This window comes from Poromitra crassiceps (assembly GCF_964638095.1).
Source record: "Poromitra crassiceps genome assembly, chromosome: 2".
In the NCBI taxonomy this organism is placed as follows: domain Eukaryota; kingdom Metazoa; phylum Chordata; class Actinopteri; order Beryciformes; family Melamphaidae; genus Poromitra; species Poromitra crassiceps.
In genome coordinates this window covers 121,602,014-121,625,824 of record NC_139624.1, presented here as the reverse complement: position 1 = coordinate 121,625,824, position 23,811 = coordinate 121,602,014, and the positions used below count along the sequence as shown (strand labels likewise).

Below are 23,811 nucleotides of genomic sequence, written 5' to 3'. Positions count from 1 at the left end.
GTTTTGCTCAGTGTCAAAAGGGCGTAAGTGCAATTACACCCTTTTGACAGCAAAACAAACTTTGAATGACTTTGCAGTACACTATACCAGAGGTTCTCAAATGTTTTTCAGCCAAGGACCCCTTACAAGATAGAAAATATACCGGGGACCCCCTCATTCTGATTTTGGGCTAAGCCTAATTGTTTCCATGGTAACATGCTTGACTTTTAAATTGATAGGTTTGTTAGATTAGAATGTAATCCATGAACCATTTTAGATTTAAAGCATAACATATTTTCATTGAACTATGAAGCTTTTGCAAAACAAAGTTTTCATTTTTATTTTCCTGAAAACCTTTCGCGGACCCCCTGGCAAAGTGCCACGGACACCCATTTGAGAACCACTGCTCTATACAATGATTTCCCTGACCCTTTGAACAAATCAAACGGCCTGTCATGTTACCTAAAGAGCAGGTGGACCATGTGTCCCAGGACACATGACTTATTGATGTGTCCTTGCTGGGACACATTCAAAGAACTGTAAACCACTGTAAAACTCTTACTATCAGACCTCATCTTGACCAGTTCACACTCAAAAACCTTATAGAATAACATTTGAAAGTATTTAATGGGAATATTAACATATTTATATTCATCTAATATTGACCTAGAATATGAATTGGAATGTATAATAGTAGAAATGATGTTATCATGCTGCAAAGCTAGCATTACTTATGTCAGCATGCATTTTGAGCTGACCTAAGTGCTGTTAGGATCCTCCAGTCTACCCACAAGGCTTGGTCAGTGTCAAAAGTGGGGTTTTGCTACTGTAGGTGTCAAAATGGCATACATGATGCAGTTACACCCTTTAGACAGCAAACAAACCCTACTTTTGCTGTCTTTGCAGTGAGCTATACAATGATTTGTACATATACAATTATTTATTTATCTTACTCGTGCTTATAGCGGACATTCTACATAAAACTTATTTTATATAATGTAAATAGCAGTTAACCATAGATAGATAGATAGAGATAGATAGATAGATTTTTATTTCTGTGTCATGCACCGTATTCATGGTGCCCAGCCCGTCTGGGCTTACAAGACACAAATCATTCAAGTTCAACAATACAAACAAATCAACAAACGAGCTACAAAACGCTCAAACATAAACAAGACAGAGTTATATATTCAGATGAACAACTTCTCCATTCTGAGTTTCCAAGCCCTCCCAATAAACCTGGCCAAACTGAAGACTTCATCTCTGAATAACCATTCCAACTTAGCATCATCTCCTAACCAAAATAGCTCAGGTTTCTTCAGTCAGATTGAAAAAAGAAACAATCCGCACACCGAGGAGCTCCCGTTTAGGTTATTTTTATTTGCAACACAGCGTGACGTTTCGGGCCACACTGGCCCTTCCTCAAGACGCTTTCTGGAGTGGCAGAGAGACGCCGTCTTAAATACCCGTATCAATATACATGACATCACCAGGTGTCCAGCAATTAGTAATTAGTAAAGTTAAAATAAAGATGTACACACATAAAAAATTCTAGGCACAAATGTATAGATTCTAACAGTATATATATACAGTGTAGACAAATAGGACAGAAATAATTCTACATGTCACCCAAGAGGGGAGTAGTTTGTGGGCTCTATATTATAATAAGTATTTAAGTAAAGTTTGAAAGAGGCCCAAAACAAATACAAAAATGCATGTAAATACATCCCTGGAGGCGACTTCATTGACCACAACATATTACATTTGCAGAAATGGGGACCTAGTCTATAACTTAAAACAAATAGTAATTAGAAAGTTTTTAAAAAATACAAAAATACCACTTATGAATGAGATCACCACTAGAAGGGAGAGAGAACAATAGAGAGAGAGCATTACAGTAGGGACATCCTAATACCAGGTTGAGTATAGGATTACATCACCCTCTATAGAAAAGGTCTCATATCAAAGTCCTCATTTAGGCCTTTTGGGGCCATAGTGCCCAATGTATATATCCAGAATAATTCTCTTTTGAGTAGCAAGTTATTAATGTCACCCCCTCTGCGTGGCAGTTTAAGAGCCTCAATCCCAATATATTTGAGAGTGGATACAGAATGTTTAGCAGAGGTAAAGTGGACAGCCACCGGGCTAGTTGTTACATTGTTTCTGATTGTACTGCGGTGTTCAGAGATACGAGTTTTGAGTGATCTCAGAGACTTGCCTATATATGAAAGTCCACATGGACAATGCAGCATATAAATAACATTGACAGTGGAACATGAGATAACACTTTTGATTTTATATTTTTTACCACTGTGAGGATGGTAGAAACAATTGGTTTTATAAGTGAAATTACACTGTTGACACCGGCCAGAAGGATAATTCCCAGAGGGGATCGAGCTGAGGAAATGAGCAGGTGGAATAGGTGGGAGGTCTGCCCTCACCAACATATTCCGTAGATTGGGAGGCCTTTTATAGACCACCAAAGGCGGTTTGGGAAAACACGCCTTGAGTGCTGGATCACTATCAATAATGTGCCAATGTTTTTTTATAGTTTTCTCAATCTCTCTGGAGACAGGGGAATATTCTATGGCACAGACCACTCGGTTTTCTTTAGATTTGGGTCTAGTGGACTCCAGGCACTGAGTCTGGGAGACATTGGAAAATCGTGTAGTAGCATTTTTTATCCAGCTCTCTTGATAATCCCTTTTTCTGAATCTGGTCTCAAGGTCCATGATTTGAGTTTGGAAATCTTCATTAGAACTGCAAATTCTTCTGATCCGGTTACATTGAGAAATAGGTAAACTCTTTTTGAGTGGTGTGGGATGATATGAAGAGCCATGGAGAAGAGAGTTTCTATCGGTAGGTTTACAGTATAGGTCAGTTTTAAGGCAATTATTTTCTTTTATAACCCACATATCCAAAAAATTCATTTTAGTTAAATCAAACGACATTGTGAACTGTAAATGTTTATTTCTAGAATTGATGAACCGGTGGAAATCCTGCAGTGCGGACACAGGTCCTGTGCATATGAAGAACACGTCGTCAAGATACCTTTTCCAATGTGAGACGTTTTGGAGGTAGGGAAGGTCTTGTTGGCTGAACAGTTCTTTTTCGAAGAGACCCACATAAAGGGAGGCGAAGCTTGGTGACATTTTGGAGCCCATGGCCACTCCTGACACCTGGAGGAAGAAATCATTCCCATAGAGAAAAAAGTTAGAAGTGAGAATTTCTTTTATAAGGTCCAGCAGAGATGCAGTGTCAGGGTTAAGTTCATTTCTTGTGTCCAGGAAATGTTCAGCAGAACGGAGGCCCCCATCAAAAGGCACATTAGTATATAATGACTCAATGTCCATAGTAACCAGAAGTTGTGAATCTTCTATATGGTTGATAGATTTAATGAGTTTAATAAAATCCATAGAGTCCTTGGTATAAGAGGGTAGGGTAGTCACTAAAGGTTGTAAAAAGTAATCAACAAAAGCTGAGATTTTCTCAGTCAGTGAACCGATAGCTGCAATGATGGGGCGACCTAAAGGTGTGTCTGTGAATGACTTGTGAATTTTGGGTAGAGTTTAGAATACCGGGGTGATGGGGAAGTTAACAGTCATGAATGAGTGTTCTGGCTTAGTAATGACACCTTGTTCTAATAGAATGTCAAGTTTATTATGAATCCGTTTTTTCATGTCATTGGTAGGGTTACCATCCAGTTTCCTGTAGAAAGTCGTGTTGGACAGTTGTCTTCTCACCTCCTGGTCATAGGAGTGTCTGTTTAGTATGACAATGGCGCCCCCCTTATCTGCATTCTGGACAATCAAGGTACTGTCTCCACTCAGGGTTTTAAGTGCATCACGTTGTTCCTTGGATAAGTTGTTAGTCACTTTGTATTCCCTCGTTTTGTTACAGATGATGGAGAAATCACTTTCAATCAACCTACAATAGGTGTCGAGTGAAGAGTTTCTGTATTTGGGGGGTATGAAAGAGAATTATTCTGGATATATACATTGGGCACTATGGCCCCAAAAGGCCTAAATGAGGACTTTGATATGAGACCTTTTCTATAGAGGGTGATGTAATCCTATACTCAACCTGGTATTAGGATGTCCCTACTGTAATGCTCTCTCTCTATTGTTCTCTCTCCCTTCTAGTGGTGATCTCATTCATAAGTGGTATTTTTGTATTTTTTAAAAACTTTCTAATTACTATTTGTTTTAAGTTATAGACTAGGTCCCCATTTCTGCAAATGTAATATGTTGTGGTCAATGAAGTCGCCTCCAGGGATGTATTTACATGCATTTTTGTATTTGTTTTGGGCCTCTTTCAAACTTTACTTAAATACTTATTATAATATAGAGCCCACAAACTACTCCCCTCTTGGGTGACATGTAGAATTATTTCTGTCCTATTTGTCTACACTGTATATATATACTGTTAGAATCTATACATTTGTGCCTAGAATTTTTTATGTGTGTACATCTTTATTTTAACTTTACTAATTACTAATTGCTGGACACCTGGTGATGTCATGTATATTGATACGGGTATTTAAGACGGCGTCTCTCTGCCACTCCAGAAAGCGTCTTGAGGAAGGGCCAGTGTGGCCCGAAAGGTCACGCTGTGTTGCAAATAGAAATAACCTAAACGGGAGCTCCTCGGTGTGCGGATTGTTTCTTTTTTCACTGTAAGTACTCTATTGATCCAGCACCCAGGCCCAGTGTGGCCTATTTTTGGATGTGCGTGTCCCTACCTATTTTCTTCAGTCAGATTCCCTGTATGTCTACATACTTGGCCAATAAAGCTGATTCTGATTCTGATAATGCAAATTACATCAATAGTGTGGCCCATCCACTTTGATTCAGGCCCACCGATAATTTGATTTCTGGCTACGCCCCTGATTCACACACACATTCATACCTGGAAGCTGACCAGTACAACCACAGTCTGATCTGCTGCCCACTGATCAGCTCCACTGGAGCAGTTGGGGTTAAGGGCCTTGCTCAAGGGCACCTCAGTGGTGGTAATGAGGGAGGGGCAAGCGCTGCCTTTTCACTTTCCCCACCCAGATTTATCCTGCCGGTCCCGGGGATTGAACCGACGACCTTCCGGTCACAAGCTCGCTTCTCTAACTTTTAGGCCACCACTGCCCATGCTTGATTAATGACAATAACCATCAAAGAGTTGCCTCTGTTTTGCAGTTGTGTTGAATGTGTCTACCTCCTCAGGCTATAGAAACAAATAGTCCCTGTGTTGTGCCTGTGTGTGTCTACCTCCTCAGGCTATAGAAACAAATAGTCCCTGTGTTGTGCCTGTGTGTATCTACCTCCTCAGGCTATAGAAACAAATAGTCCCTGTGTTGTGCCTGTGTGTATCTACCTCCTCAGGCTATAGAAACAAATAGTCCCTGTGTTGTCCCTGTGTGTGTCTACCTCCTCAGGCTATAGAAACAAATAGTCCCTGTGTTGTCCCTGTGTGTGTCTACCTCCTCAGGCTATAGAAACAAATAGTCCTGTGTTGTGCCTGTGTGTATCTACCTCCTCAGGCTATAGAAACAAATAGTCCTGTGTTGTGCCTGTGTGTATCTACCTCCTCAGGCTATAGAAACAAATAGTCCCTGTGTTGTGCCTGTGTGTATCTACCTCCTCAGGCTATAGAAACAAATAGTCCCTGTGTTGTCCCTGTGTGTATCTACCTCCTCAGGCTATAGAAACAAATAGTCCCTGTGTTGTGCCTGTGTGTATCTACCTCCTCAGGCTATAGAAACAAATAGTCCTGTGTTGTGCCTGTGTGTATCTACCTCCTCAGGCTATAGAAACAAATAGTCCTGTGTTGTGCCTGTGTGTGTCTACCTCCTCAGGCTATAGAAACAAATAGTCCTGTGTTGTGCCTGTGTGTGTCTACCTCCTCAGGCTATAGAAACAAATATTCCCTGTGTTGTCCCTGTGTGTATCTACCTCCTCAGGCTATAGAAACAAATAGTCCCTGTGTTGTCCCTGTGTGTATCTACCTCCTCAGGCTATAGAAACAAATAGTCCCTGTGTTGTCCCTGTGTGTGTCTACCTCCTCAGGCTATAGAAACAAATAGTCCCTGTGTTGTGCCTGTGTGTATCTACCTCCTCAGGCTATAGAAACAAATAGTCCCTGTGTTGTCCCTGTGTGTGTCTACCTCCTCAGGCTATAGAAACAAATAGTCCCTGTGTTGTCCCTGTGTGTGTCTACCTCCTCAGGCTATAGAAACAAATAGTCCCTGTGTTGTGCCTGTGTGTATCTACCTCCTCAGGCTATAGAAACAAATAGTCCCTGTGTTGTCCCTGTGTATATCTACCTCCTCAGGCTATAGAAACAAATAGTCCCTGTGTTGTGCCTGTGTGTATCTACCTCCTCAGGCTATAGAAACAAATAGTCCCTGTGTTGTCCCTGTGTGTGTCTACCTCCTCAGGCTATAGAAACAAATAGTCCCTGTGTTGTGCCTGTGTGTATCTACCTCCTCAGGCTATAGAAACAAATAGTCCCTGTGTTGTGCCTGTGTGTATCTACCTCCTCAGGCTATAGAAACAAATAGTCCCTGTGTTGTGCCTGTGTGTGTCTACCTCCTCAGGCTATAGAAACAAATAGTCCCTGTGTTGTGCCTGTGTGTATCTACCTCCTCAGGCTATAGAAACAAATAGTCCCTGTGTTGTGCCTGTGTGTGTCTACCTCCTCAGGCTATAGAAACAAATAGTCCCTGTGTTGTGCCTGTGTGTATCTACCTCCTCAGGCTATAGAAACAAATAGTCCCTGTGTTGTCCCTGTGTGTGTCTACCTCCTCAGGCTATAGAAACAAATAGTCCCTGTGTTGTGCCTGTGTGTGTCTACCTCCTCAGGCTATAGAAACAAATAGTCCCTGTGTTGTCCCTGTGTGTATCTACCTCCTCAGGCTATAGAAACAAATAGTCCCTGTGTTGTGCCTGTGTGTGTCTACCTCCTCAGGCTATAGAAACAAATAGTCCTGTGTTGTCCCTGTGTGTGTCTACCTCCTCAGGCTATAGAACAAATAGTCCCTGTGTTGTCCCTGTGTGTATCTACCTCCTCAGGCTATAGAAACAAATAGTCCTGTGTTGTCCCTGTGTGTGTCTACCTCCTCAGGCTATAGAAACAAATAGTCCCTGTGTTGTCCCTGTGTGTATCTACCTCCTCAGGCTATAGAAACAAATTGTCCCTGTGTTGTGCCTGTGTGCAGAGCAGCAGTATGTGGGTCTGGTGGTCAGCAGCAGAGAGCATACACTGCAGGACAAAGTGTTTGCCTTCTATAAGGAGAGAAACACTGATTCAGCCAGGGACAGTACTAGGTGGCTGCCTTTTGTTGCCCAGGTTTGCATGGTAAGTGCCATACAAACAATCACTGATTACTCCACTGTATGTTTCTACCTTTTAGCCGCGACGCACAACTATAACGGACGTTTATGTCCTTTATATAAAGGGGAAACAATCTGTAACTGCCGTAACCGGTTTATTCTCGCCTATCAGCCCATCTGATGTAACATCACGTCTGAGTTTTGAGCAAAGATAAGATGAAAGTTTACTGATCTCTGTGGGGGAATTGAGTTGTTGCATCAGCAAAAAAATAAGAAAGAAAAAAAGGAAATAGACATATAAACCCTAAAAAACCTAGAAACAAGAATATAGCAATGTGGATTATTCAAATATGCACCAACAATTGCCACATGAGACCATTTTAGAATGTATCAATGATAATCCAAAGACTCTTGCACACCTGAGAAGTCTAATGGCAGGTGTGTACTGTAGGTGGAGTAGAGACTGTTGCACACCTGATAAGTCTAATGGCAGGTGTGTACTGTAGGTGGAGTAGAGACTGTTGCACACCTGAGAAGTCTTGTGGCAGGTGTGTACTGTAGGTGGAGTAGAGACTGTTGCACACCTGAGAAGTCTAATGGCAGGTGTGTACTGTAGGTGGAGTAGAGACTGTTGCACACCTGAGAAGTCTTGTGGCAGGTGTGTACTGTAGGTGGAGTAGATGCACTTAGAAGAGGAAGGGACACCCGCACACTGTCTTCACTTGCTCAAACAGGAATTTATTATACGTTTCGGTACAAGGCCTTTTTCATGTATATGCTGACAGGAGGAATAGTAAACTATATAAAGGCTGGGTTCACAGTGACCAATCATTACAGACAAAAAGTATGAATGTATGAATGAAAGTGATGGATAGTGTACGCAGTATAACAGCTGTAGACAGAATGAAGCCAACTCTAACCTGCCGATGTTCCTCGGCTTCCAGGCAGATCATGGTGGGCCTAAGAACTACCTGCAGGACGTGTGGACGTCCCGGCTGAACGCCAGGCTCTTCTGTGGAGACCATGACAGCAGACAGCACTACTCTGAGCTGGTGGACGTGGATGCCGTACACGCACACCACTGGCAGGACACCAGGGTCTACGCACTCTTCAGAAACGAATGGTAGGATTCCATTATCAATGTCTTGTGTTTTACTCAAGTACAAAGCGTTTTTTGGAAGTTCTTGGAAATGATTTGATGAGCAGAATTATCAGCCAAAGGTTTTGGAATGCTCCCTTTTGACCAGGTGAGTCAGACTAGTTTGAGCAGGTAGAACAGCCGGCGTTTTGAACAGGAAGTCGAGACACAGTGGGTCAAGTGGGCGGGGCTACATAAGGTGACTTTGTAGGGAATGACAAACGAGGAAGGTAAAAGTTGATCCAGCATGTCGCTGGCATCATTTATTCCAGATCCCTAACTATGTACATACATGTTACAGCACGTTGGTAGCTATAGCTAACAGAGTGATAAGCTAGCTAGTAGCTGCAGGCTGTGTGGAGTTGTCTAGTTGCCTCCTGTGCTAGGAGACGACGTAGACTGAAGAACAAGAGACTTGATTAGCTTAAATAGCCCCAGCTGCTCAATCCACCAGAGTCACATGACTGCACTTGAGGTTTCTGTCCCAAGCCTGCTAGATCACTAGCAGACTATGTTGTGGTCACCACAACTTCTCATTTTTAATAATAGATTAGCCAGGAAAAGTCAAAACTCAGTCATCATTGATTAATTGTATTTTGGAGAATTCCTTTCAATTCAACTCTTTAGGGTGTCTTCTTTTGAACAGATCAGAATCAGAATCAGAATCAGAATCAGAAACACTTTATTGCCAAATGCATCACAAGGACACAGGAATTCATTCTGGTGAATCAGCACACTCGACAAGATACAGATAAACATACACACGTATACGACAGTGAAGACAAGACATTCAGGACATGAAGGAGCATGTAGTTGGTTACACAACCATTAGTTTTGACTAAAAAGTGCAGCTATGCACTCATAAAAGCATTAATAAAAACAATAAAATCACTAGACACTAAAATAAAAACATTAATTATAGAAACGCATGAATTAAATTAGTATTTTAAAGTGCTCTAAAAGGTGACTGGAAAGCCGGGGGGGGGTGGCCATGACCTTAGATGTGAGTGGGCTTGTTGAGGAGAGTCTTGTTGATGAGTGGGCTGCTTTTGCTGCTTTTGCTTCCTCTTTGGTCGACCTCAGTTCCACTTTCTCAGCTCTCAGATAGTGGTTCTGCTTTCTTTCTGCCAACATGGCCACAATCTTTGCTGAGTTTCCTGCTGTCTCTGCTGCAGACGACTACAAGAAGTTGTGAAACAGTGCTGTATATATATAGTATATAGAGTAGCTGAGCCTTTGTGTCTCTCTACTACAGGGGGATGAGTGCTGTGTGTATATATAGAATGTAGCTGACCCTTTGTGTCTCTCTACAGGGGGATGAGTGCTGTGTGTATACTGTATAATAGAATGTAGCTGACTCTTTAGCCCTTTTCCCACATGCGTACCGGAAAATTACCTGTAAGTCAATATCGGACATTTCCCTTCCCTTCACACCTTAGCACGCGCATATGGGAATCTAGTCGTCAAATAGCCGGTATGTTGGGGGGCGGGGGGAGCTTATTTGGGGGGTCGGCAAAACTTCACTCAGTCCTCCGTACTTATTCGCAGCAGCCTGACACAGGACAGACGCAGCGAGAATGGCAGAGGCTTGCAAGGCAAGCTGCCCAACGCTTGTAGCCTATGTATGTAGAGAAAGCAAATGCACTAAGCGAAATGTGGAAGTAGTTTGCTTTGATGTGCGCGAATGATTAGGTGATGCACTTTGAAGAAGTTGGGATCTGTGTCTGAGAGAAATAGTTGCTGGTTCGATGTTTATCCGTTCACCTGCGTCGCGTTGAAGCACTTTTTACAGACTGGCTTCGTTTGATGTGTCTGGGTTTGCCTTCGGAAATCAGCAAGCTGACATACTGCTCTTATTAGGCTATCACAAGATAATTTCGCCAGTTTGCTTTAATGTGCGCGAATGATTAGATTATGCCCGCTGGAACATTAAGCAACGTGTGTAGGCTACACTTCGCCCATGATTGAAGGACCGCTGTCGCGGAAAATGACTGGACCCGTTTCCACTTGCGTCCCCTTAAGAGCATACCGCTCTTCTGACTGGCTCGAAACTGGTGAAATGTCGCGGACGACGGGGTCGCGCTTATACCGGCACGGCGCCTTTCCCACATGCAGGCATTACACCACGTTCCGGTCATTTTGCGGTACAAAGCGCATGTGGGAAAAGGGCTTTTGTGTCTCTACAGGGGGATGAGTGCTGTGTGTATACAGTATGAATGTAGCTGACTCTTTGTGTCTCTACAGGGGGATGAGTGCTGTGTGTATACAGTATGAATGTAGCTGACTCTTTGTGTCTCTACAGGGGGATGAGTGCTGTGTGCATCTATACAATAAAGGATATTGACAACATCTTCATGCAATCCATGTTCAAGGGGCTCAGCACGAGCATCCCAAATAACCCAAGGCCTGGGACGGTACGTGTCATAGTAATAAGTCCAAAGCTATATATATATATATATATATATATATATATATATATATATATATATATATATATATATATATATATACAGTGAATATTACTGGGATTATTGTCTATCAAATCAACATTTTAGAGGAAGTAAGACTTAATACAGTTCTCAAATGACAGCATTTTCATGACCCTCAGCTGTTTTAAAGACATGGCTGCTGTCGTGAAAACACCACATTACCACAATTATTGGACTTATTTGAATGGCAATGTCATGTGCTGATAGCCTGCTAAAACCATCCTGATCACATGACCTTACATTCTGTGTCATGTGCTGATAGCCTGCTAAAACCATCCTGATCACATGACCTTACATTCTGTGTCATGTGCTGATAGCCTGCTAAAACCATCCTGATCACATGACCTCACATTATGTGTCATGTGCTGATAGCCTGCTAAAACCATCCTGATCACATGACCTTACATTCTGTGTCATGTGCTGATAGCCTGCTAAAACCATCCTGATCACATGACCTTACATTCTGTGTCATGTGCTGATAGCCTGCTAAAACCATCCTGATCACATGACCTTACATTCTGTGTCATGTGCTGATAGCCTGCTAAAACCATCCTGATCACATGACCTTACATTCTGTGTCATGTGCTGATAGCCTGCTAAAACCATCCTGATCACATGACCTTACATTCTGTGTCATGTGCTGATAGCCTGCTAAAACCATCCTGATCACATGACCTCACATTCTGTGTCATGTGCTGATAGCCTGCTAAAACCATCCTGATCACATGACCTCACATTCAGTGTCATGTGCTGATAGCCTGCTAAAACCATCCTGATCACATGACCTTACATTCTGTGTCATGTGCTGATAGCCTGCTAAAACCATCCTGATCACATGACCTTACATTCTGTGTCATGTGCTGATAGCCTGCTAAAACCATCCTGATCACATGACCTCACATTCAGTGTCATGTGCTGATAGCCTGCTAAAACCATCCTGATTACATGACCTCACATTCTGTGTCATGTGCTGATAGCCTGCTAAAACCATCCTGATCACATGACCTTACATTCTGTGTCATGTGCTGATAGCCTGCTAAAACCATCCTGATCACATGACCTTACATTCTGTGTCATGTGCTGATAGCCTGCTAAAACCATCCTGATCACATGACCTCACATTCAGTGTCATGTGCTGATAGCCTGCTAAAACCATCCTGATCACATGACCTCACATTCAGTGTCATGTGCTGATAGCCTGCTAAAACCATCCTGATCACATGACCTCACATTCTGTGTCATGTGCTGATAGCCTGCTAAAACCATCCTGATCACATGACCTCACATTCTGTGTCATGTGCTGATAGCCTGCTAAAACCATCCTGATCACATGACCTTACATTCTGTGTCATGTGCTGATAGCCTGCTAAAACCATCCTGATCACATGACCTTACATTCTGTGTCATGTGCTGATAGCCTGCTAAAACCATCCTGATCACATGACCTTACATTCTGTGTCATGTGCTGATAGCCTGCTAAAACCATCCTGATCACATGACCTCACATTCTGTGTCATGTGCTGATAGCCTGCTAAAACCATCCTGATCACATGACCTCACATTCTGTGTCATGTGCTGATAGCCTGCTAAAACCATCCTGATCACATGACCTTACATTCTGTGTCATGTGCTGATAGCCTGCTAAAACCATCCTGATCACATGACCTCACATTCTGTGTCATGTGCTGATAGCCTGCTAAAACCATCCTGATCACATGACCTTACATTCTGTGTCATGTGCTGATAGCCTGCTAAAACCATCCTGATCACATGACCTTACATTCTGTGTCATGTGCTGATAGCCTGCTAAAACCATCCTGATCACATGACCTTACATTCAGTGTCATGTGCTGATAGCCTGCTAAAACCATCCTGATCACATGACCTCACATTCTGTTTGGCTCCACGGAGCAGTCTGGACTTCCACTCTATCCCAGCCATTTACACAAATTACTATTTAATTGCCACCAATCAGGGCCCTGCCCATAGTTGAGGACATAACCGACCAATCAAGGATGCTGGAAAACAGTAAGAGCATCTCCCAAAGCAACGAGCGGTAATGTTCATGTTAATGAGCAGTAAGTAAACACAGCCATAAGTGCAGTTATCAGTATATAAATGGGAGCTGGGGCTCTGTTTGTTTCTCTGTCCCACTGTGATGTCATAAATGGGGGGTACGGTGGTGCAGTGGTAAGCGCTGTCGCCTCACAGCTCGAAGGTCCTGGGTTCGATTCCCACCTGGGACGCTGTGAGCACTGAAGGAGTGCATGCCCGTCCGCATGTCCTCGAGTGCCCACCACCCGGGTGGGGTCGTCAAAAGGGCCTTTCTGTGTGGAGTTTGCATGTTCTCCCTGTGCCTCCTGGGGGTTTCCTTCATATAGGAACCCCCTTCACCAAAACATGCAATATCTTGGCTGCTGATGTGGTTCCTCCTCTCGTCGTTAAGGGCGCCTGTTCAGAGGGAGGGGAACTGGTTGGAATAGCGTGAACCTCCCACGTGCTATGTCCTACCGGTGAAGCTTCCCCTGTCAGGTGAAAAGAAGCGGCTGGCTAACTGCCCATGTCTTGGAGGAAGCATGGAGCCAGTTTTCGGCTCTCCCCAGATCGGCAGAGGGTGGAGTAGCAACCAGGATAAATACATTAAAATTAGCACTAATGGGGGATAAAAATGGGATAAAAAATCGATAAAAAAATAAAAATAAATGTCATAAATCCCACTGTGACATCATCAGTGATGTCATAAATCATACTGTGACATCATCAGTGATGTCATAAATCCCACTGATGACATCATCAGTGATGTCATAAATCTGACATCATCAGTGATGCTGGTCTCATTGGCCACACAGCAGCCGAGTTGCGGGCAAGGCTGCGCAGCGGCCAAGCTGCGAATGCGAGCTGCAGGGCCAGCTTGGCGAGCTGCAGGATGGGCGAGCCCGCAGAGCGGGTGAGCATTCCTAGTTGTAGAAATAGACACAATCACAACAATTAAATTCAATTAAATTCAATGACGAAGGAGGAGCGCGGCCGGGAGAAACCCACAGGGCCTGAGCCTCCATGCACCGAAGGGTCTTTCAATACTGCGGTGTAGCACTAGCTCTATTGCAGCGGATTGGGCGTGATCAACCCTTCCGCGGGCAACGTTGCAGACAGAGTAGGAAGGCTGATCCGTGAGCGGCTGCTTCTGGGACGCGGGTCAGGGTCTTAATCAGCCTCGGCTGGGTCTACTGGGCGAGGGTGTATGATGTTGACAGACACGAAACACCTTACGACCCCAGCTAACATCACTGATGACGCGTCCCAGCGCATGCTGTAGTATGTATTTTGAACAATCAATCAAACAATCAATCAATCAATCAGTCAATCAACCTACATTTATTTAATTCTCGGAACACACACTGAGGGTTGGGACCCTCTTTTCCAGTGGTGCTGAGATTAACTTAAGAAAATCACAAACATGAAAGTGGAAATGAAATGCCTAAATAAACAAAAGGATACAATTCAAAAGAGGATCACACCGAATAGTTGATCATCCACACAATTACACCATTTAAAACAGGTGCAATTAAAGTTGATTTATCTTTTTTCTGTCCTTTTTTTTGTGGGGTGGGGGTAGTACTGGTGTATCTCACCTTCCCTTCTTTCTTCAGTGTGTGGTGGACAGCACAAAGCTTCCTCATGAAGTCCTGAAGATAGTAAACAAGAACTCAGAGATGGAGGACAGAGTCCTGCCTCTGGACGACTCCGGTCCACTCCTCGTTAATCACCACAACTACACTCACATCTGCACGGAGCGTTTCCAGAACAAGACGAATGGGCACACAGTGCTGTTTCTCTCCTTAGGTGAGTTAAGGTCCTTACACATCGGGAGCGTTTTTTTCGTGCGATTAACTCGCACGTCAATAATATTTTCCGAACCTATATCAGTCAATGCAACTGTGCATACCAACGGCGAAGTTTCGCTGAGCGTTATTGTGGTGTTTATTTTTTCGAACCACGGTTGATTTTTCAGAAATTCGCTTCCAACGTGTACACATCTGTGGCTGTGATTGACAGGTGGGTCAAAACTCACATCGCAATTTCATGCCGTATATTCGCCTCGCTCTTGATGTGTAAGGACCTTTAGTCTGCTGAAACGATATGACTCAAGCAAGGTGAAACACACTTACTGTTTATACAATTTCCAAAAGGGCCTTTCTGTGTGGAGTTTGCATGTTCTCCCCGTGCCCCCTGGGGGTTTCCTTCATATAGGAACCCTCTTCACCAAAACATGCAATATCCTGCTCGCTGAAGTGGTGCCTCCTCTGGTTGTTAGGGGCACCTGTTCAGAGGGAGGGGAACTCGTTGGAATAGCGTGATCCTCCCACGTGCTATGTCCTACCGGTGAAGCTTCCCCCTGTCAGGTGAAAAGAAGCGGCTGGATAACTGCCCATGTCTCGGAGGAAGCATGGAGCCAGTTTCAGCTCTCCCCAGATCCCCAGAGAAAACGCATGCAATATGGCCCCCAAGAGGTTAGAAGTACAAGGATGTGTGTGGCTGGCTGGGTGTGTGGCCTGGTGGGTAGGACACTTACTCATCCTCCTCTGTCAGTGCTATATTACATCATATTATTACCGGTATGCTTCCCCACAGAGAATGGAAGAGTTCACAAGGCTGTGGAGACGAACACCAAGGCGTTTTTCATCACTGAGTATCAACCCTTCAGCCAGCCTGACCACATCCTCACCATGATGCTTCAGTCCACCACTGTGAGTCAGACATCATCTTCGTGCTGTCTCGATACCCTTCCAACAAGCTTTTTTAAAAGCGTTTATAACTGTCTGTCGTCGGACCTATTGCAAATAGTTAATAGCTCCCTTTTGACCGGCACTTTTCCTGAGTCCCTGAAAACTGCAGTTATTAAACCCCTACTAAAAAAGCGTAGCCTTGATGCATCGGTAATCAGTAACTACAGACCAATATCTAATCTCCCCTTTATAGCCAAAATAATTGAAAAGGTTGTTTACCTACAACTCAATAGATTCCTAACCTCAAATGATCTCCTAGATAAACTCCAATCAGGCTTTCGCCCCCATCACAGCACAAAAACCGCGCTTACTAAAGTCATAAATGACATTAGAATGAACACAGACTCAGGCAAAAATTTGATTCTAGTGCTACTGCATCTTAGCGCTGCATTTGACACTGTTGACCACTCAATTTTATTGGACAGACTCGAAAACTGGGTTGGGCTTTCGGGTACGGTCCTCCAGTGGTTCAGGTCCTATCTTCAAGACAGGAAGTACTTCGTCTCCATTGGCAATTACACATCTGACCTAACTAGGATGACTTGTGGGGTGCCTCAAGGATCCATTATGGGGCCCGTTCTCTTCAACCTTTATATGCTCCCTCTAGGCCTAATTATGCAAAAAAACAAAGTAGCCTATCATAACTACGCAGATGACACTCAGTTGTATATAACTATTTCCTCAGCTGACTATACTCCCATAGAATCATTGTGCCAGTGCATTGATCAAATAAATAACTGGATGTGCCAGAATTTCCTACAGCTAAACAAAGACAAAACAGAGGTGATCGTCTTTGGTCCCAAAGAACAAAGGCTTAAAATCACTGCATGCCTTGAGTCTCGATCCCTGAAGCCTAAAGGATCAAGTCAAAAGTCTTGGCGTTATTATTGATTCTGATCTCAACTTTAACTCCCACATTAAGTCAATCAGAAAATCAGCTTTTTATCATCTTAAAAATATAGCAAGAATTAGGGGCTACATGTCCAGACAGGATCTAGAAAAACTAATTCACGCCTTCATCTACAGTAGGTTAGACTACTGCAATAGCCTTTTCTCTGGTCTCTCCAAAAAAGAACTTAGGCAACTTCAGCTCATTCAGAATGCTGCTGCTAGAGTTCTAACGAAGACTAAGAAAGCTGATCATATCACTCCAGTTCTTAAGTCCTTACACTGGTTGCCAGTGTGTCATAGAATAGATTTTAAAATACTGTTATTAGTCTATAAATCACTTAATGGCCTAGGCCCTAAATACATAGCTGAATTGCTCCCACGCTACGAACCGTCTAGAACTCTTAGGTCAGCAGGGTCCAGCTTATTAACTGTCCCTAGGATCAAATCAAATCATGGGAAGGCCGCATTTACCCACTATGCTTCTGCTGGCTGGAACAAATTGCCTGAAAACCTCAGATCTGCCCCAACCTTACTTATTTTAAAAAATAGACTAAAGACTTTTATGTTTACCGTCGCTTTTTTTTTTTGCAACTGCTGCGCCTGTTGCTTAATGCACTTTTTATACCCTTTTTTAAAAATATATCTTTTTTTAAGTTTTGTTGTGATGCTTTTAAATGTCCATGTTATTCTCTTCTTCTATTCTTTTATTTTCCTGTCAACCATTTTATGTGAAGCACTTTGAATTGCCTCTGTGTATGAAATGTGCTATACAAATAAACTTGACTTGACTACACACATCTAGGAACTGAAGGGCTCTTGCTATAAGACTTTAATCCATAAGAAATAATAAGTCTAAAATATGAGTGTCTGTCTGCAGTCCCACATTGTGAGATTTGTGATGATTCTGGTCAGTAATGATGTCACTGATGATGTCATCAGTGATGGTCACTCGAGCAATTGTGATGTCACTGAGGATGTCACAGTGTCATCTGTCAATGTGCGGACTCTACTTTTCTTTCACACACTGACATCATCAGTGATGCGAAGTTGGGCAATTGTCCATTGTATGAGAGCTGCAGCCCACGTAGCGGGCGAGCTGCAGGGCGGGCGAGCTGCAGGGTGGGCGAGCCTAGGAATTGAGCGCGGCTAAAACTGATAAAAAAATAATTCAGACTGTTTTTGTGTATCTATGATCAGGGAGGAACCCCTGGACAATATTGACTGTCCAATATCCAGTTTTGATTAAAAAGCCAATATGGGTGCCATGTATCTGCTAAGCTGTATCCGTCTAACCCTGCAGAGGAAGCTCTATGTGAGAAGCAGCAGTGAACTGGTCCAGCTGGACGTGGGGAGCTGTGGCCACTATGGAGACAGCTGTGAGGAATGCATCCTGGCCAGAGATCCCTACTGCGGGTGGAACAGCACCCACTGTACCCCTCATACACCGTAAGACATTTGAAGATCTTCATTCTTAGCCTGCTTAAAACCATCAGGATCGGTGAACTCACATTGTTTCCTTCTGTGGATCCGTCTTTATTGAGTCTATTTCTGCAATAACTGCACTTATGGTTGTGTAAACTCGACAAACGTTGATGCTACTGCTCCAGCCGGAGAGCCATGGAGGCAGCAACTACTGTTTTGCCAGTGGCGTTCCTGATTGGTCGATTATGATGTCAACTACAAGGCAGGTCCCTGATTGGCCTGTACACTTTGTTTCTGAAAACACCCGCCCCGGGCAGGAGGCCAGACGGATCCACAGAACCAAATAGAATGGTTTTAACCAGAGCCGTGTATATAGAAGAGTCGCGACATCACCATTCACTCCAATTGGACCCGTTTTTTTACTCTCAAGAGTTCCTGGAAGTAAGGTTCTGGATTAAGAAGCGCTGTCGAGTTGCAGTTTGTGATGTACTTTGAAAAAGTCTGACGTTTAAAGAATGAAATTGTATATTGTCAGCTTTATTTTAGCATTCAAACGTAGCGCGAGACCCATTCCTGGCTGTTCATTGGCTACTGAGTCACGCATTTTGGACCTCCGCCACTCTCTTACTAGATTGCTCTGGTGTTAACCAGGCTACTTCATTCTACCTCTCGACCAAAAAAACAACAAAAAAACACACATCTTAGAAAATTATTTCTGCCATAAAGGTACAATCATAACTCATGTTCATGTCATGTCAAGTTGAGAGCCAACCAAAATGTTAACCTGCTAATTAGTAAGACTTAATGAATTTCAGGTGGCAATATTTCAATTTGGAGATAGAGCGTTTTGGAGTGAAATTCCTTATTTCCACTTAGATGTAGAATTTTATTTATTATTTGCCATATTTATTTAAAGTATAATTTCTGTAAACAAACAAGGCCATCGTGACCAGATGGTTGGCAGCATACAGTGCCTTTTACATGATGTGCCACCAGGTCCAATTTGGCAGGAAATGTGCTGGATGGCTCAATGATACAAAGATAGATGACTTTATAGCACAAAGCAGGAAGATGCCACACTGTTTGTGACAAAAGAGAAGTAGCAACATCCCCTTCTGACAGGAACCAAGAGAGTTGGTGTGAAATGTTGTCTTAGTTTTGAGAAACATGATCACATGCAATAGCACTGGTATGTTATAGTTGTGGTTAGTGGATGGTGTCTTTAAACGGTAAGCGAGACCACTCTGTCACCACCCTTCTTTCCTGTAGTCGTTCAGTTGGTGGAAATTCTGATACACACAATATAGATCCTGCACAATTTTGCTGACATCTTCCTGTTTTTTGTCGGTTGTATTTTAACCATAGTAACCTTAGTGTTATCTAAAAGATTTGTATTATGATGACATGTACTGAAGTGAAATGAGGAACTCAGAAGTGGCACAGAGGATGTCACATTTGAAAAGATCAGATTCTGTGTGATTTGTACTGTTCACACGGTCATGGAAAAAACAGACCTGAGTCACTTACGGGGAGAGAGGGGTGGGGGGGGGGTTGGGGAATTCAGATTTGGGCCACTTTTGCCTGCAGTGTGAGGAGGGGCTCTCGAGATCCCTCACACTCAAGACCGGACTCGAGTACTTCACAGTAGAGATGTGACGGTATGAAAATTTCACATCACGATTATCGTGACCAAAATGATCACGGTTATCAGTATTATCACGGTATTCGTAAAAAATTGCTAAAAATGTTCAAAAGTAGAGAGAAACTCACTGAAATCATTTTACAACATTTTATATTGAAAACTGAGACCCAAAAAGGAGTGATACACTCACTGAAATCATTTCTCCAAGGCTGCACGTTTGCATCTGGGAGACTGTTGACAACTTTGGTTGATGATGGACAGTATTTACCATGTTTTTCAAAGCACTGTAACCATGGTAACACGGTAATCATGGTACCACGGTTTGAATTATAATTAAAATTTGAAACGGTACGGTTATCGTAAGGAATTTTATCACGGTTATCATTAAAACCGGTTATCGTTACATCCCTACTTCACATGTAGATCTTGCTCAACTCAAATGCACTTTTCATTTCACAGTGGAACACTGCAGGATGTGGAGAATGGGAATTGCATGGTGTGCCAGAAGCAAAGAGGTGGGAAAGGTGAGATGCCAAAGCAGACAACACATAGCTTTGACTCTGATGGCAGCACTGTTTTAAAAGGGATGAGAGGAAATTGATTGGCTCCTACCACACCTATACAATTTATTCCTCCTCATACAATGCTTTTTACAACAGGTGTGCCACTGGCTGCTGTGAGCCTGCGCTACTGTCTCTGGTCACAATATTACCAAAAATCTGTTGGTTACACCCAAGTGTGATAGAACTGGCACAGATGGAAAAAGATCTGCTTGCACCCAATGAAATTGCTACTTGGCTGGTCACTGCACCTGATTGGCAGGGAAATATCACCATTAATATTAACACAGCACTGACTCCGCCCATGAGAACTACCTACCAAATGGCAATATTGCTGTTGAGCATTTTGTTTCACACATCTGCCTCTGAAATCCTTCCACTGTAAAACCTTATATCTATATAAGTATATATATATATATATATATATATATATATATATATATATATATATATATATATATATATATATATATATATATATATATATAAATATATATATCTATATAAGTATAAGTATATAGTTTTGAAATTAGTAAATTATGATTTGAGGAAAGTGGGTGGGATTAAATAAGTGTATACTTCTTCCCACTCCTTTTCAAATATTATGTAATGATAAAATTTAGTTTGATCTTTGTGTTTCTTTCATACATTTATATATTTTAATGGCTTAAGGCTATATCTGTACTTATTGTTTGTTGTTGTTGCATTATTTGAAATAAACTTCAATCAATCAATCAATATAAACACTAATCTAGCAAACAACAAGCAGACATCCTTGTGTTGTGTTTTCAGTGCTTACCAGCTCTTCTGATAGGATTGGAGGAGATGCAGAAGGTGTCACACTTCTCTTGGGGTCAAAGTATTTCCTTCGGTGCCCGGTGTCGTCCCACCATGCTACGTACGCTTGGCATCATGGAACTGCAATAATACCCTGCAGCCCAAAGGAGCAGCAGTGCCTCCTTCTCATTGACAGCATGGGTCTGGAGCAGGAGGGCACCTACAGCTGTGTGATGGAGGAGATGGGCTACAGAAGAACCCTGGCAAAGTACCGCCTAGACCTGGACCGCAACGGCGCAGGCCAGGCATCCAGCCCACTGGCCTGGGTTTATCTGCTGGCTGCGGTGATCATGAGTCTGTGTTGTTAGCTCCAGGTATCTGTACAATAACAATACAGTAGCTATAGGGCTGCACAGTTATTATGACTGACATGATCATCCAGATTATTTTGCTAGAAATTGTGATCACGATTGATTTTATGGCACTATATCAGCATCTTGACATCGACTGCAATAGCGTAAAATATTTTCAACGGCGAGTGGAACATTTGATCAATGCTCTTATATTGCCACTATGCCAACCTTCTACTAGTGATTGTGGAAATTAAAATGGCCATCTATGATCATACATGTACGTGATGAATTGTGCAGCCCATCATCCAAGTCTTGTATTACAATACATTCTTTTGAACGTGTATTGCATCATGTGGGACGACTGTGGCTCAGGAGGTAGAGCGGGTCGTCCACTAATCAGAAGGTCGGTGGGTCGATCCCCGGCTCCTCCAGTCCACATGTCGAAGTGTCCTTGGGCAAGACACTGAACCCCAAATTGCTCCCGATGGCTGTGCCAGCACCCTGTGTGGCAGCTGGCTGCCCTCGGTGTGTGAATGCGTGAATGTAGGCACATTGTAAAGCGCTTTGGATAAAAGCGCTATATAAATGCAGTCCATTTTACCCTTTAGCATTTTACCATCATGTTAACTTCCTACCTTGCATACTACCTCAAACTTGCTTGGCAAGCTTTATTACTGCAGCTATTTTAAGCCATTTCCTGTATTCCTGTCGAAATCCATTGCTCAATTTAAAAAAGAACAGAGTGCACTTTGTACAGTACAATAGATTCTTCCAATGCAGCAGAGTTAGCATTTAGCTGCTAGCCCAACCCAGGCAGACAGGATCAGGGATTCAACCCCCGCAGTGAACGGAACATCTGAACAGACGTCTATGTACCTGCTCTAGAATCCCCAATCCTGTAGTGTAGAGCCGCCCTTGGTGAGTCAGCCCATAGAGATATATGGGAGGTTTTACTCCACTATCTAGTCTTGCACGCCAGCCATAACATTTTGTGGGCGTTCCCACACAGACCAACTGTATTTATGCTGGAGAAGTTGAAATATGAGGTTCAGTCAGCTTATTTAAGCCATCCTTATTTTTCAGTCAAACAATGTAGTGAGACTCAGCAGAGAGAACGATGTGATTTTGAGCTTTGATGTGTTTTGATATTATTGAGCGTGAAGTATGATTCCTCTGGGAGTTCATTTGTATGTAGATATGAATCGCTTCCTAACTTTGAACTTTGTTTGACTGATTGCACTGTATTAAGGACATCATTTGTATGTAGATATGAATCGCTTTATTTTTTCCCTATTTTTAATTTATTTATCCTGGTTGCTGCTCCACCCTCTGCCGATCTGGGGAGAGCCGAAAACTGGCTCCATGCTTCCTCCGAGACATGGGCAGTTAGCCAGCCGCTTCTTTTCACCTGACAGGGGAAGCTTCACCGGTAGGACATAGCACATGGGAGGATCATGCTATTCCAATGAGTTCCCCTCCCTCTGAACAGGCGCCCTTAACGACCAGAGGAGGAACCACATTAGCAACCAAGATACTGCATGTTTTGGTGGAGGGGGTTCCTATTATGAAGGAAACCCCCAGGAGGCATGGGGAGAACATGCAAACTCCACACAGAAAGGCCCTTTTGACGACCCCACCCGGGCGGTGGGCACTCGAGAACATGCGGACGGGCACGCATTCCTTCAGCGTTCACAGCGTCCCAGGTGGGAATCGAACCCAGGAGGCGACAGCGCTTACCACTGCACCACCGTACCACCAATCGAATCGCTTCCTAACTTTGAACTTTGTTTGACTGGTTGCACTGTATTAAGGAATCTTTAGCACTTTATTTTGGGTATTTGACAGTGTTTCATGTGATGTAATTTGCACTATATTTAAGTGCCTTCCAAGCTGATTATCTAACAAACAATAAAAGCCTGTTTGACCACTTGCAGTCTGCTTATATTTAACTAGACATCTCACATGCTTAATGCCTAGGCTCGCCCACCCTGCAGCTCGCTGAGCTGACCCTTGCATACGCAGCTCAGCCGCCCCGTGGCCTCGCGCGTGCAATGTCTCTCTCTATCTCCCTCAGTCTCTCCTGTGTGTCACTGATGACATCATCAGTGATGTCACAATGCCTATGTATGACATCACCACTGAACTATATAGCCTTGGGGCAATTAATCTGCCCTAATTAAAAAATCTGGCCCCATAGGTCACCCGCATAGGTGACCTTTACACACCCAAAAGGTTTCAGCCCGATCGCACGTAAAACGGCATAGCTGAACACAGAACTTGAAACAGAGCCCACATTCTCAATTATATATATAGTCAGACCTCTAACTCAGTCTCTCTTGCTCTCTCTTTCGCTCACACATTTGACTGTTTATCTCTCTGTCTGAAAGAGTGGCATATTCATAAAAATTATGAACACTTTCAAATTCTTCCAGAACAGTTTTATATATT

The 23,811-nt window shown here is 43.1% G+C and overlaps 1 protein-coding gene across 1 annotated transcript in view; it reads left to right on the top strand.

Moving 5' to 3' along the window:
• Positions 1-23,274, top strand: part of LOC310771619 (semaphorin-7A-like) — a 28,587-nt gene extending 5,313 nt beyond the window's left edge. The window contains exons 7-14 of the mRNA XM_083631923.1: positions 7,190-7,329; positions 8,249-8,427; positions 10,745-10,856; positions 14,582-14,774; positions 15,564-15,679; positions 17,910-18,055; positions 20,133-20,197; positions 21,026-23,274. Coding sequence (XP_083488049.1) covers positions 7,190-7,329; positions 8,249-8,427; positions 10,745-10,856; positions 14,582-14,774; positions 15,564-15,679; positions 17,910-18,055; positions 20,133-20,197; positions 21,026-21,378 — 1,304 coding nt within the window. The 3' untranslated portion in view covers positions 21,379-23,274. The remainder of the gene's footprint in view (positions 1-7,189; positions 7,330-8,248; positions 8,428-10,744; positions 10,857-14,581; positions 14,775-15,563; positions 15,680-17,909; positions 18,056-20,132; positions 20,198-21,025) is intronic.
• Positions 23,275-23,811: the final 537 nt, after the last annotated feature.